The 16,459-nt window shown below is 39.7% G+C and overlaps 1 protein-coding gene across 1 annotated transcript in view; it reads left to right on the top strand.

Annotated features, from left to right (window-relative positions):
• The first annotated feature begins 537 nt into the window (after positions 1–537).
• The window catches only part of FAF1 (Fas associated factor 1), a 225,901-nt gene continuing 209,979 nt past the window's right edge, over positions 538–16,459 (top strand). The window contains exon 1 of the mRNA XM_089515109.1: positions 538–977. Coding sequence (XP_089371235.1) covers positions 933–977 — 45 coding nt within the window. The 5' untranslated portion in view covers positions 538–932. The remainder of the gene's footprint in view (positions 978–16,459) is intronic.

Genomic DNA, 16,459 nt, shown 5'->3' with positions numbered 1-16,459 from the left:
CAGGGGACTACTTTCTTATAGGTAAACATAGGGGAACGCTTGTCCATAGAGAAACACAGGGGACTATTTTCCCATAGGGAAATATAAGGGAATATTTGCCAATACAGGAACTGAGGGGACTACTTGCCCATAGGAATCATAGGGGATTACTTGACCATAGAGAAACAGAGGGGACTACTTGCCCATAGGGGAACATTGGGGAATACTGTTCCATAGACAAACACAGGGGAATATTTGCCCATAGGGAAACATAGGGGGGTAGTCTCTCATAGGGAAACACTGGGGAATGCATTCCCATAGAGAAACAGAGGGGACTACTTGCCCATAGAGGAGCTCTGGTGCCACAACAAACCACCATTCCCAGAATTCCAGAGCAGGGAGCCATGGGGGGGGGGCAGCAAAAGGGCATGCAGTGGGTCATTTCCCCCTGAGCAGCTGGCCCGCCATCTCCTGCTTCCTTGTGGAGGCGGCGCCCATTTGACAGGAGGCCTGGTCACGTGGGTGCCGGAAAGCGCTGCTTTTGCGACCTCCATGACAGGCAAAATGTGCGACAGCGGCTTGCAAGGCAGCAGGAGGGAGGAAGCTGCCCAGGAGCCTCCTCTTCTCCCTCTCCTCCTGGCTCTCCCTCTCCTCCTCTCGGCTTCCTAAAGGCAGGGCTGGGGCCTCCTTCCCTGAAGAGGAGGAGGAGAAGGGCTGCTGCTGCTGCCTCTTCTTCCCTTGGAGATCTGGGAGGGAAGGAGGGCTTCCCTTGTTGTTCGATGAGATCTTAGCCCCCCCTTTCTTTCTTTCTTTCTTTCTTTCTTTCTTTCTTTCTTTCTTTCTTTCTTCCTTCCCTTCCTCCCTCCCTCCTTCCCCAGCTCCAGCTCGGGGCCCCCTCTGATCGCCCTCCAGGTGGCCATTTCATCCCAGAGGAAGGCACCCTGCCGCCTGTAATGGCCTCCAACATGGACAGAGAAATGATCCTGGCTGATTTTCAGGTAAACCCCAGCCCTCCTCTCTCTCCTGCCATCTTCTCCTCCTGGCCTGGCCTCCCTCCTGCTCTTCCTTGCTCCTTCCTCCTCTCTCTTTCTCTCTCTGAGCTCCAAAACACACACTGCAGAAATCAATCCACTTTGAGACTGCTTTAACTGCCCCTGTCTCAATGCTAGGGAATCCTGGGAACTGTAGTTTATTGTGGTACCAGAGCTCTCTCTGACAGAGAAGGCTCAGTGTCTCACAGAACTACAGTTCCCAGAATCCCCTAGCATCGAGCCAGGGCAGTTAAAGCAGTCTCAAACTGGATTATTTCTGTAGTGTGTTTTGGACCTCACTGAAAGAAAGAGGCTGGGATCAGGAGCTTTCCTAGACCTGAGCCTATTTCTTCAGATAGTAAGTAAGCTCATGCTATTAAAGTTAGTTTCAAAGGTGCTACAAGACCCTTTTGTACACTGATTTTCAGACTTAACCCAGCTAGGTCTTGGGATTCTGCCATCTTGTTCATTCTTGCTTTCCTTAGAGTGTTTAGATCATAAACTGCCCCAAACAGGAAATAATCTGCTATATCTCTAAAAAGAGCTGCCATTATATTCTAAGGGTTCATGGCTGGTTTAGGGCCCTTTGACTTTACACAGTTGCCAGGGATGGTGATGGTTTCTGTATGGCAGGGTGTTAATCTGGATGGCCCTTGTGGTCTCTTCCAACTCCATGCTTCTATGATTGATTATAACACTTACAAACAAAAATCTATCAGCGATACCTTTATTGGCCAACCACAATATATTTGTTGCAAGATTTTGACGCTTAATTATAACACTATGCTGTAATTCCACTTTAACTGCCATGGTTCCATGCTGTGGTATCCTGGGATTTGTAGTTTAAGGACGGGTATTTAGTATTCTCTGCCAAAGAGTGCTAGTGTTTCACAGACCTACAAATCCCAGAAATCGATAGGATGCAGCCATGGCAGTTATAATGGAATCATAGTGTTAAAACCAAGAGTGTGAGAGGGCACTTGCACTGAGATACGAGAAGAAATAGAGGTGATAATTAAAATAACTTATATTAAAAAACAAGTCTCTTAAATCTCTTTACACAGAAATTTATTTTACTAAGACTAGGGTTGCCATAATGTATCTGTCTGATAGGATATTTATTACTTCTGTTTGAGTTGTTTTCATCTGTTGAATACATTGCATTTCCTTGAAATTGTTCCTCTGTAATTTCAGGCAGTAAGGCAGTTTTCTCATTAGCTTTTTGACTGAGGGTTTTGCATTGACTTATTTTCAATCATACCATACAAACCTAAGCCCAAATATATGCATGACTGTACATAGTTATGAAGCAGAATTTTCTTATAATACATGTGCCCATGATATTGGAATGGGCAGGTATATTGTAATGGGATGAGCTCTCAGGTAAGTGCATATAAGGATGTAGCTTTAATGATATAGAATCTCAGGGTAAAGAAGTTTTAATGAGTAATTTTGGGTCAAGCCTATAATGCAGTATCTAAAACTTTGTGTTTCATCATTTGAAAAGTAATTCTGCTTTCTGCTCCTCCTATTCTATGTCAGTACAAATAATTTAAAAATAAATTTCAGAAACATGTAATTCTCGCTTTCATAGGAAGTTGAATGGGTACATATTTAATGGGCAACATGGTACATCACATATTGCAAATATAACTGATAAAATGAAACTGGTAATTCTGTGATTCTCATCTAGATCCAAAATAAATGTACTAATTATTGGTATAATCAAGAAGTGTGAAATTTATCTAATATTGTGAAAGGGTGCTTTCCTAGGCACTCTTACTTGGAGTTGTCACTGAATGCTCTGAAGCTGCTGCCACACCACACAGTTAATGCAGTTTGACACTGCTTTAACTCTGGAATCCTGGAATCTGACACAGTATGCTAAATGTCTCACAAAACTGGCGATCCTAAAGTACTAGTGTCAAATTGGATTATTTCTGCAGTGTAGATGCTTTTTCAGTGTAGCTGTACAAGATTGGGTTGCGTGTGTTGTTGAGGAAACAATCTACAAGTGTCAGACCTGTGATGCTCATCTGCCCGTGTATATTTTGAAATGTTAAGAAATGCAAAGTAATTTTTTTAGATGTGAGGAAGGCATTATTACAATCACTTTATTTATGTGCAGAAATAGTTTGTTGTATCACTAATATTTACTTCCATTACAGTAAGCATTCATGTTATTTGATGGGCATAATCACATTTCTAGGATCAGAAGAATCAGAACCTTGCTAATTATTTTGAAAAGTTGCCAGAGTCTCACTGAATTTGCAGCTATCCAGGAATTTTTCCTCTTGCTCTTGCAAATCAGGCATGAACTTTAGAATGAAGTTCACTTTTAGTATTTCATAATAAAAGGGAATTTTAAAATCTACTTGTATTGAGTGTTGTGTGGAAGAAATTAAAAGTTCTGGTTAAGTATGATGACATTATATGAAAGATAACTTAAAACAGAAAAAAAAAGTGGAACTAAACTTGATATTGGTCTGACAGCAGTACAATATAATGCAGGGTGCACCCCACAATACATTGTGTTTTGGATGAGAATTCAAAATAAATGTAGATAGTTTGTGATACCTCAGTTTATTCAACATATCATAATTAAGATCCCCCCTCAGGTTTAAATGTAATTTAAAAACTAACAGTGGTAAATTTTGATTTGTCCTATGGGTTCATAAAATCATTGAAATTCTAGGATGAATGGTAGTTTATCATTTAGAATTGTTATATACTGATTTAAGATGCAGTCCTACACACACTCACCTGAGAATAAGGCTCACTGGATATTTGAGTAAACATGCATAGGATTGCTCTGCAATCTGTACTCTTCATCTTAGGCTCCAATGTTGATTCCTTCATTTTGTGTAATATCTTTGCAGATATATTTTGCTGATCTTCAAACCCATTCAGATAGATGTTATTGCCATTTTTCAAACTGTGTAAGAAGAATTTGCGTGATTGTGAAAAAGAATAAATGGTGGTTACAATTAAGGTCACCCAAGGTTGTCTATACTTTAATTTGAAATACTGGTAACGTTTTCTTAGCTATAAGTTCCATTGATTTCTAAGTATATATAACTGGAACTATTGCCTTCTTGAGTAAATCCACAGTTTATATAAATCGAATACTGTATATACTCATGTATAAGTCTGGAAATTTTAGTCAAAACCCGGGCCAATTTATCCATGGGTAAATATAAGTACTCTAAGTGCTATATTCTTATCAAAAAAGGAACCATCACCTTCTCTAAGTACAGGAAAAGGCAAGAGCGTAGTCCATCCCAGAAGAAACTAAAAGAAGCACTAAAAGAAGTACTCCTCTCTATTTTAATCCACTGCAGTGCCACTTCTGACCTTTTTGAATGTCTGAGTGGGAAAATAGCAGTGTGCTTTAGCATCATTTTCCTTTCCTTTCCATGGCAAAATTTGCATCGTTTGCTGCATTCCCCTAAGTTTTACCCTCAACTGATATGGGGTTAAATAAAACTTTGGCCCCAAAACCAGACCTCGACTTACACATGAGGTTGACTTATAGTCAAGTACAGTGGACCCTTGTTATAGGCTGGGGTTTGGTTCCAAGATCCCCCATGGATAACAAAATCCGTGTATGCTCAAGTCCCATTAAATATAATGACATAGCAAAATGGTGTCCCTTATAAAAAATGGAAAATCAAGGTTTGATATTTGAAATTTATACTTTTTTTGAACATTTTCAAACCGTGGCTGCTTGAATCCATGTATAAAAAATCCGTGTATAAGAAGGGCCGACTGTATATACGGTAATTCCCACCAAACCAAGAAGGATTTTCTTATGAGTAGAGATGCATACTTGCATTACAGATGTCCTAAAGTGGAAGCTGAATCCAGGTCTTGTAGGTCCCAACACATTATGTGTTATTTGATTGGAACAGTATTTGATCTTGCATTTTGCATGTTATTTTGATATGTGTGTAAATTGCTATGTTTGTACAGATGCTATTTGAAATATGAGTATTGCACTTGCCTTTGTTGTGGTTGTTCAACTTCTAGAACTAACATGTGTTTGATTGCCATGTGTTATGGGAACCCTGAGAGTTTTGTTTTTCTTGCTGACTGAACAAGGAATGTGCTGAGTTAATGCTGTGGCTTGTACAGCAATCTTTTGCAAATGATGTGCATAATATTCCATGTCCTGTTATTTTTTCCCTTCATTTGAAAAAATTCAAATTGTCTTGTTAGTATTTTTCCTCCTGTATGAGCTCCTATAGGATGTGATACGTCCTGTCTTTTCTCCCAGTGTGGGATTCAGAGTAGTTTGGGAAATAGATTAAAACCAAGTGTAGCTAAAAAAATATTAAATATGGTAAGCAAGTCTATTAAAACACAATTATTTTTTTAAAAAATAGGAAAATCTCTAATATACTTCAATATTTAAAATATTTTAAAATATGGAAGAACTGCTAATATAGTGTCTTGATTAAAATTTCATCAAAACAAAACCGATCACACTACCAACCTTTTCAGCCTGGAAGGCAGGAAACATAGATGTAATATGTACACAATCTAAGGGGCCATTCAGACTATGATATACCCCGGTTTGTGAACTGGGTTAAAAGTGGGGAGTTCATACTGGCGCCGGTTTATTCACAACCGAATCCGTGCTTTGTACACCCAATCTTGCGCAAATCCCCCTCAGCCCCAGTTTTCAAAGAGTGAGGTATTTACCATTTCTTTTTGGAAAACCCGGTGCAATTTGAATCTGAACTTGGCTCCGATCATGATTGGTTCATGTTCAGGGGAAGGGTAAAGGCCAGGGACCGGAACATGCCTCCCCTCCCCGCAACACCCGGCTTTGATACAGTGCTTTGGGTTTTTACAGCTCCTTTTCCTCCTCCTCCTCCTCCTCCATTAGTTTTTTTCAGCAGCAGGAGTGCTTCATTGAGGCTTCGGAATTTTTAAAATTATTTTTACAATTTGACAGCTTATGCGCATGCTACATGGGGCTCTTTAAACGGGAAAGGGAACCCCCAGTCCATATATGGATAGTTGGCTTCCGTATATGGACTGGGGTTCCCTCTGCCTCCATTTAAATGCTCAATATGAATGGGGCTCTTTAAACGGAGGGAGAGGGAACCCCAGTCCACATGCGGAAGCCAACTATCCATATATGGACTGGGGGTTCCCTCACCCATTTAAAGAGCCCCATGTAGCATGCGCATAAGCTGTCAAATTGTAAAAATAATAAAAAAAATTCTGAAGCGCCCGATGAAACACTCCTGCTGCTGAAAAAAACTAATGGAGGAGGAGGACAGAAAAGGAGCCCCACAAGCCGCTCCGCTCCCATCCCCATGCTCCATGCGCATAAGCTGTCAAATGTAAAAAATAATTTTAAAAAAGCCGAAGCGCCGGATGAAGCACTCGCGCTGTTAATGGCGGCATTAGACGTCACCATTGACATCTTTTGATTGACAGAAGAGGCTCCATCTTAACCCGGTACTTTGGTGAGTATGAACTTTAGTGGGGCAAAATGCCCTGATTGGCACAAATGGTAGTGGGCACTTCTGACTGGGCAGATTCGGTACTGGCTCAGCGAGTCCGGACCAGATCTACCCAGGGCAAATGAGCTAGTGGGAATGGGGCCTAAGATCTCAAAAATGTAGTCATGCCAATTAATTTGAGCATGATCTAGCCAAAATTAAGTGCTTCTAAAGTTTCATTGATTATAATGGGAGAGAGTGAAATACAGGTTTAATGCTTCCATTGATATAAGTATGATTTTACAATCTGGCTGAGTTATGCTTGTGGTTTAGCTTGAAGATTGCTATGGGACTTAACTTTTGTCAGCAATTAAAATCCAAAAACAATTTCTGCTCAATAATTAACCTCCTTAATTGTCAAACATGTGAGCTTATAAAACCAAATAGGACCTAAGCCATTTTTCTTATGACTAGTAAGCCCAATTAGATTCTGTCTTTGGTATTTGAGATACAATGTTTATCCTCATTTGAGACCAGTGTACTTTTCCTTAGAATGGCATTCCTAAGGTCCAGTCTATATCCAGGTCAGAATTGTGTTTGTGTAGTGTCATCATGTACTTGTAGCAGTTGTTATTGCATACCTTCAAAACATTTGCAACTTAACGTGGCCCTAATGCGTTTTTTCTTGGCAAGATTTGTTCATAGGGAATTTACCCTTGCCTTCCTTTGAGGCTGAGAGAGTGTCACTTGCCCAAGGTCACTCAGTGGGTTTTTATGGTTGAGCACGGATTTGAACCTTGGTCTCCAGAGTTGTAGTTGGAGACTTTAAACCACTACACCACACTGGTATAGTATTTTGTAATCTGTGGTCAGGAAACACATGGCCCTCTAAGAAATTGTTGGACAGCAAATCTCAGCACCCCTTAACATTGGTTATTCAGATTTGATATACTGGGAGTTGTGGTCCAACATTGTCTGGAGGTGAACAAGTTCCCTACTCTCTTTTTAATTCCAGCTATCCATCATGTTGGAAATTTACAGATGGCTTTATTCTATCTTCCCTCTATATTGTTCTTTCAACTCCATTCCCTCACGCAGTGCTGAGGAATGTTCCACAACAGATGCAGTCCTAAGAGTGGGTTCAGTAATCAAACAGTTGGTAGCTGTAAGAGTAACAAGTCACTTTTGGAGCCAGTGCCAGATATTATTTGTAATTTAGTGGCTTCGACCTTGGTTAGCTGTCTTAATCCGCATCCAGCTGAGACAAAAAACCCAGCTTCCATTGAATACTTTAATGTGGGGTATTTGATGATCCCAATGAGAATATCAGTGTACTGCATGTTATAAAAATATCCTACTTCCACATGTGTGTTTGTGGATGTAGACTCAAGGGTATTTCACACTGTCTAGAACCAGAAAATACACATTTGCATGAAATGTAGGGAACAAATAAAATTTGTATGTCTTGTTGGAAGAGACAGCACAATTGTAATGAACATCAGACAGTTTTTCTCCCAGCCTTTTTTGTTTATTTTATTTTTAAAAACCCTCTGTGCATGCAAATGACTGAAACTTGGAATCTATTTACAACACTTCAGGTGACAATATCATAAAATACTTACTTTTAAATCTTGTACAGCTCTAGTTCTGTGTGAATTCTGCACCAATATGTTACCGAGGAACAAAAATGTCCCATCTCTCTGGAGGGGGGTTAAGTGGGGAATATAAAAATCAGTACTTAGATGAAGTTATTTTAAATTGGATTACTAATATTTGTGTATAATGGTTACTATTTTTGATCAGTATAGTAATGTGTCACTTGAAGTACCTTTGAAGATGGATTGTACTGTAATCATATGCTTTATGGTAGATTCTAAATGACAAATCCCCCTCATCACTCTGTATCTTATAATTTATTATTTTATTCCTTTATACCCCACCTTCCTCCCAAGAATGAGACTCAAAGTGGCTTACACCATATTTAAAAGCAACACAGATATAAAATTGTACCATTTTAAAAAATAAAAGTCTAAATATAAAAGTTAATGTATGTACCTTCAGAGAGTACAGATCTGATCCAAGGGATACTTGCTGGGCAATTCAGAACTCTTCTATAAATGACCAGCCAATTGAACAGGTAAAATCTAACAAGTATCTGGGAGTGATTTTTCATTCCTCAGGCTTTTGGAAAGCCCAATCATCTAATGCCATAGCAAATGCCTAGAAAAGTATAAAGTCACTTGTATCCTTCTTTTTCACCAAAGGAGTTTAGCATATTCCATTAGCCATTCAGGTCTTTAATATGAAGGGACTGGCACAGATGTTATATGGGGCGCAGTAGTGTGTTTATACTAATTTTGTTTCTTTTTGTTACTACTGTGCAGTTTTGTATTTTCTGTTGTGGTGTTTGCTGGCAATGACCTGGAGTGAAGCGTATCAGCTTATTTGGCAAGACAGCCTAGAAGACTGATAGTCAAAGTGGTGATCCATGGACTGTTTGCCCCAACAGCCTTCTGTGTCTTACACTGCAACTTTGGGGAGTTCTTAAGATACATTTCAAGTTCTGTGCTGTGTTGCTTTTAAAAAACAAAAGCATGTGTCTTGTATATAGAAACAAATATACAATCTGGTATTTTCTATTTATGTGCCAAATACAAAACCTTACATTTATATTCAACTCAGAAAAGTCTTTACATGAATGTTTCATCTTTGTAAATTATTTGGCAGTTTTATTTTTGTGTGTATGTATGTATGTGCCTTCAAGTCACCTGTCACATACGGCCTTCAAGTCACATACGGCGATCCTATGAATTTAGGCAAGGAATACTTAGAGGTGGTTTGCCACTTCTTTCCTCTGAAATATAGCCTACAGCACCTGGTATTCCTTGGTGATCTAACATCCAAGTCCTAACCAGGGCTGACCCTGCTTTGCTTTCTAGATCAAATGAGATCTGGTGCCTTTAGAGTATTTAGGCTCATAATTTTATTTTTGCATGCACTAAATTCTCTAACATACAAAATTTCATTTTTGAGAACTTTTTCCATTGTAAAAGCATATTTTTCTATTGCAGGTAGATATTTCTGTCTACTGGTAACCTTCTCCCATTTATTTAAACTGGATATAAATATATGCTTTGCTCATCACCCTAATTTTGTTATGAGATGCTTGGATTGCCTTGGCATGGCATGGAGTCCTTTTGTCAGCTTCAACTTCCTGCCAGTTGGTAGGCAGGTAACAGTTCCTGTAGAGCTGGCCATGCCAGTCAATCATGTTCTAGTACAAATCCAACTGGTATTATAATGGCTGCCTGCTGGCTTGTCTTCTCAGTTGACCCAGAGGCCTAATTCTGGGAGGAACCTGGTACAGAAACATGTGGATAAGGGAAAGGGATACTTCCCTTCCCTCTGCAGGTGGAAACTCCCAGGGGAATAATAAAAAAAAATGAAGAGGAATGAGCTCTATATAGGCAGAGCAGGCATTGCCCACCCATGAGAACACTGCTTGCCTGGGAAGTGGAGGAGAAGAAGGAGCTTGGACCACAGTCAGGAACTACAGGCCTATCTCCAAGGTCAGGAACCCTTTCACACCACATAGTTATAGCACTATGATTCCACTTTGGCTGCCATGACAACATCTTATGGAATCCCAGGATTTGCAGTTTAGGAGGCATTTAGAATCCTCAAGCAGAGAGTTCTAATATTTCATCAAAGTACAAACCCAAGCATTCCAAAGGATGGAGCCATGGCATTTAAAGTGAAATCATAATGCTATAATTTTATAGTGTGAAAAGTCCCAGGTATAGCATGCTGTCCACACTAAACACAAGATTAGAAGAAAGGACCTACCAGACGCCAAAGCCATGGACTCAGTTCTGCTCTTGCATCTCTGGCCTCATTTGATGTTTTTAATCTGTTGCCTGCTTTACTTTATTGAACTGTATTGTTATGTATTATTTATATGTATTATGCTATTATTTCTTAAATTGTACGCCATGGGCAGGTTTACTTTATCTATTTTATTGTTTGTATGTACAGCGTGTACATCTATAGCATTATATAAATAAAGCATAATAATAATAATAATAATAATAATAATAATAATAATGATGTAAGGATCTCCAAACAACTGTTTTGCTTTAACTTGTCAATTTTTAAAATTGACCTGTTTTATTTTTTTTAACAGTTAAAATAGATTTTATTTACATTGTCCTGAGATCCCTAGATATAGCTGATATAGAAATACCTTAATAAATAAAATAAAATGAGACTTCTAAGTCTAGCAAGATCAAGAGCTGCCAAATAGATCATAGGCAACCCCTCTCCAGGTCACTTCTGGAAAGAGATCATCTGGCCATGATGGCTCATGATCTGGTAATCTCCAAACTGAGTTACTGCATTGTGCTAGAAATGCTGCTGCCTGGAAACTCCAATTAATGCTGTTAATTCATGTGACAGAATTTTAACTGGTGCTGCCAATCATATCACTTCAGTTTAAAGACCTATAGTAGTTGGCTGTTTGCTTCCAAGATCAGTTCAAGATGCTGATAATTATTTCTAGAGCTCTGAACAACTTGGGACCGAAATACTTGAAAGAGCTTCTATTTCCACACAGAAGTTTGATCTTCTATTTAGATTTGATGCTGCTACTTCACTTATAAGAAGTAGTGTACCTCCATTTAGTTTTTCTCTGCACTGACATCTTGTCTTTGGAATGCCCTCTCTAGACTGCAGAAATAACCCAGTTTGACACCTCTTTAACTGCCATGGCTTAATGCTGTGGAATTCTGGGAACTGTACTTTTGTGAGAAATTTAGATTTCTGTCAGAGAGCTCTGGTGTCACAACAAACTACAGTTCCCAGAATTCCATATCATTTTAGCCAGGGCTGGATTAAGGCCTTTAGAGGCCCTAAGCACTTAAAAGACTTTGGTGGAGATATATATATATATATATATGTAATAAACAATAATAAATTGTAAAATAAAAATTTTTAAACGTTTAAATTTGGAGAAACCAGCCTATCTGGTAACACTGTACTGAGTGGCACTGCAGTCACTATTAATGGACAACTGAAAAGAATAGCCAACATCACCAAGACAAATCAATCAAGTGAGCCTTGGCGGACCATGTGGTAGTTTACCAGTTACTAGATTTTAATGTTGTTGTGCTTCCATGATTAATGTATATCATTAACCTCTATTATAACTATTATTATTATTATTAGTAGTAGTAGTAGTACTAGTAGAAGATTTTTTAAAATTTATTGTGGAAGTCTTTTTTTTTTTACCCTGGTTCAGTTGCACCATTTGCAGTTTTGCACCATGTAGTCCATGGTAAATCTGGCAATGGAAAATTTCTGTGATTCCCCTTGTCCCTTGATGCCCTAAGTAAGTGCTTATTTTGTTAATGGTTAATCCAGCCCTGGCCATGGCAATTAAACTGGTGTCAAACTGGATTATTTTTGCAGTGTGGATGCAGCCTATGCCTGGGCAGCCTACTTTCCAATATGTTTGACACCAGATTAGAACATATATTTTTATCAAGCCATTTTAATTTGTGTAATTTCTCATCCTGTCTTTGTAATTAAAACTGCATTTATTGTTGTTGTTGTTGTTGTTGCTGGTCTTCCAATAATTAATTATTGCTCTTCAACTCCAAGCTGTCTTGGATGAAACCGATTATCTAGACCCATTTCAAACTGGCTTCAGGACAGGCTTTGGGGTTGAGACTGCCATGGTTGCCTTGACTGACGATCTGCGTCTGAGCATCGACAGGGGCAGTGTGACCCTGTTGGTGCTCCTAGACCTCTCAGTGGCTTTTGATACGATAGATCATGGCATCCTCTTGGATCGCCTGAGGGAGCTGGGAATTGGAGGCACTGCATTGCAATGGTTCCGTTCCTTTCTCTCGGGCAGATCCCAGAGGGTGATGCTCGGGCACAGTTGCTCCAGTAAAAGGGAGCTCACCTGTGGAGTCCCGCAGGGTGCTATTCTGTCCCCGATGTTATTTAACATCTATATGAAACCGCTGGGTGAGATCATTCGGAGTTATGGAGCTGGGTGTTATCAGTACGCCGATGACACCCAGATCCATTTCTCCATGTCTCGTTCGTCAGCCTCGAATTCTGATGGCGTCTCCTCTCTCAATGAATGTCTTCGGGCAGTAATGGGCTGGATGAGGAAAAACAGATTGAGATTGAATCCAGACAAAACGGAAGTGCTCACGGTAACGGCCCCGAAACCAAGAATTGGGTTGCAACCTCCAGTCCTGGATGGGGTCACACTCTCCGTCAAGGACTGCGTTCACAGTCTGGGGGTGCTCCTTGACTCGTCGCTCCTGATGGCGAACCAGGTAAATGCGACAGTCAGGAGCGCCTGTTATCAGCTTCGGCTGATACGCCAGCTGCGCCCTTTTCTGGAAGTAAGGGATCTTGAGACTGTTGTGCACACGCTGGTAACCTCACGTCTAGACTTCTGTAATGCGCTCTACATGGGGCTACCCTCGTGCTTGGTCTGGAAACTGCAATTAGTACAGAATATGGCAGCCAGAGTAATTTCTGGAACATCCAGGAGAGACCATATTACGCCGGTTTTAAAGTCCCTCCACTGGCTGCCCATTAGCTTCCGGACCCAGTACAAGGTGTTGGTTATCACCTTTAAAGCCCTAAATGGCTTGGGTCCAAACTATCTTCGGGACCGCCTTCTCTCCTACAATCCTCCCCACACACTCCGCTCCTCTGGGAGAGGCCTACTTCAGCTACAAAAATCTAGGATTTCGACTACCTCCCAGAGGGCATTTTCCATCGTCGCCCCCAGACTGTGGAACGGCCTGCCGGATGAGATCCGTCTACTTACATCCTTAGAAAGCTTTAAAAAGGCTGTTAAGACGGATCTCTTCTGGCAGGCCTTCCCAGAATAGAGAACCCGGCCTTAGAAGAATGTCTGGGAAAGATACTGCTGCTCCCACTGATTGTTTGCGGCTGTGATGTTGCTCACTTTTTGGTCAGTTTTTAACTTGTATGTTTGTGTATTTTTTGTTTTGTGCCTTTTTAAATACTGTAGTGGATTTAATACTTTTTTAAGCAGGGGAGGGTAGTAGGGATTTTACATGTTCTGTATTTTAACTTTGTTAGCTGCCCCGATTGTTCTCAGAGGGGCGGGATACAAATAAATTTTTTATTATTATTATTATTATTATTATTATTATTATTATTATATGCTATAGCATATTGTAATCTCATGGGATGAAGGGTGATATAGAAGTGTTTGAAGGAAATTTGCTATGTCTTATAAAACACATATACTAATGAGTTAATGTTGTCATTCATTTTTCTAAAGCTTTGCCATTAATCCAATTTTTCCAAATTTCATTTTCAGTTTGTTTCCCTCTCAATATCTGGAAACAATGTGCTCCTGAAAATCTGGCATCTGTTATTAAATATCCATATACTAATTTACACAACTAGATTTTCCACTCTGTTACAGATTTCCACCCCACGTTTCTTACATTTTCTTTACAAATTAAAGTCTGGTCATAGCAGTATAAAGCATAAAAACGATGCTTCTAGTTAAAATGTGGTATAAACTGCCTTGAATGCAATATTTTCTCAGCAGATCTAAATGCACATTATGCTTTAAGAACATTAAATGGATTAGATATGACAGGCTGCATATGATCTACTTCTGCTTTCCCCAGAACTAATTAACTCCCATCTTCCCCCCCCCCCCACCTAAATCCTGCTCTGGAGGGCTGGTTTTCAATCATGTTTTGGATGCCAGAGAGTTGTATTGTGAGAAAGCAGTAAGAAATTTCTATTTCACTCGCAGTGGATACCAAAATATACCATTGGATCTTAGCCATATTTGTATTGTTTATCTTTTTGTCATCACTGTTTTAGTCATTCCATTATTAGTTTGTCTCTTTGTCATTACTGTTTTGGTAATTCCATGATTCAGATTCCGTAATTTCTCTTGCCTCTATTGCTTGGCTTTTGGCTGGATATTGAGTAATTAGTGAAGCAGCTTAAACATAATCGGATATATTTTTTTAAAAAAAGATAGAGCTATTTGTTGTTGTGTGCCTTCAAGTTGTTTCCAACTTATAACCAGCCTTTCATGAGGTTTCTTGTCAGGTTTCTTCAGAGAGGGATTACTATTGCCATCCTCTGAGGCTGAGAAAGTGTGACTTGCCCAAGGTCACCCAGTGGGTTTACATGGCCAAGTCAGGATTCATACCCTGGCCTCCAGAGTCATAGTCTGATGTTCAAACCACCAAACCTGCTTCTTAGCTTTTCTAGATAGTTTTTCAGAATCTTGTGAAAAGTTAGGGAGGAAGAAAGAAGAAATGAAAAAGTGATCCAAAATACAGTCAATGTAAAAATTTATAAAAGATGCCTCAGAGCACTGACTGTTGTCATACTAAGGACAAATAGACTCAAATGTGGACCAGTGAATGACAGGTTCTGCAGTACCAGTACTGCATCATGGGTAGTTATAGTAAATTAGGCTTGATACAAAATAGCAAGCAAGGAAAACCTAGCTCATTGGAAAAGGCTCACCGAACAAAAGGCTGTGTTTGTGATTTACCAGCCTTGTTGATGGTTTCACTAAGCAGCTTTGGCCCAGTCAGAGAGTCTCTTAGCCATCTGTAATACAGGCCATCACACAGTGGTAGGTGGATCTTCTAAAATATTCCTATTGAGACATGCAGGTTACTTGTGGCTTGGGGGAAAAAGTGTCTAAGGGCTTGAACAGACAGGCCAAAGTAAAGCTGCTTCAGATCACTTTGGAGGTATGCTATTTAAATGATGCATGTGTCCCTAAGAGGCCAGAAGCCGCACCAAAGCTACACTCCAGTCATAAAGACTGAAGCGCAGCTTTGGTGCATCATTTAAACAGCATACCTCCAAAGTGTCTCCAAGCAGTTTTATTTTGGCCTGTCTATTCGAGCCCAAAGTCTGTCCTGTGACAAGGAAAAGTTGCTTTTCTAAACATAATGTCACTCTGTAGACCCAACATCAGCACATTGTATCTTTGGGCAGCTCATGGGACCTCAGCTTCCTGACAGGATCCACCATTGCAACTTGTTCCAACTTCCCTGTTAAAAAGTATTCGGGAGCTGATAGGTATGATTTAAATTTCCCACAATGCCTTTGAGTGAAGTGACTTAGGAAGCATTGTGAGAAATTAAAATGGCAGTGACTAGCTTCCTAGTCCTGTTTTCAGAGTCACTGCCATCAGGTAAGCATATTGGACTCCACTAGATGGCACTTTGCTAAGGACTGTCTTGCTATTGTTTGTGCCTGTTTGTTAGCCTTATCGTCTTATGTGGCTTTCTTATTTCCAGGTTCAGTATGACATTGCATTACTAAAACTAACTATGGGCTGTCTTGGTTTAATTACAGTAGCTGTTTTAAAAAAGTGAAGAACACTCAGAAATGTGAGTGAAAAAGATATTTGAATCCAAACCTGCTATTGTAGTGTATATAGGGCTGTCCACTGGCCAGAAAATTCCCATAATCAATTGATCACATCTCCCGTACATACTTGGCTAGAAGTTGACCTCATGCATAGGTCGAGGGCAGGTTTTAGGGCCAAAATTATGGATTTTGATATGACGTGTGTGTAAGTTGAGGAAAGGAAAACTATGTCAAAGATCTTACAAAATTCCAGCAGATATAACTGTTTGTGCTCACCCTAAAGGCTGGATGGATGAGAGAGTAGAGGGGGTCAGGTCAGTGCTTATTTTAGATGCTCCAAAGAGATTAAGCTCTCATCTTTCGCCAGGGGATGGTTCCTTCTTTGATAAGAGTTAAAGTACAGTACCTACATTGACCCATGGATAAGTCAGTTCAGGTTTTTGGGGTCAATTTTTTGACTAACATTCTAGACCTTTATATTAGTGTATACAGTATTTCTGAATAAAACAGTAACTGAATCTTTGTTTCAAGATTATAAATGAAAACATCACTATAGTAGAGATATTCCTTCCTGTG

The sequence above is a fragment of the Sceloporus occidentalis genome, unplaced genomic scaffold (genome assembly GCF_023333645.1).
Source record: "Sceloporus occidentalis isolate IW3139 unplaced genomic scaffold, rSceOcc1.0.p SCAF_3, whole genome shotgun sequence".
NCBI lineage: Eukaryota > Metazoa > Chordata > Lepidosauria > Squamata > Phrynosomatidae > Sceloporus > Sceloporus occidentalis.
This window is presented reverse-complemented; position numbering and strand designations above follow the sequence as displayed.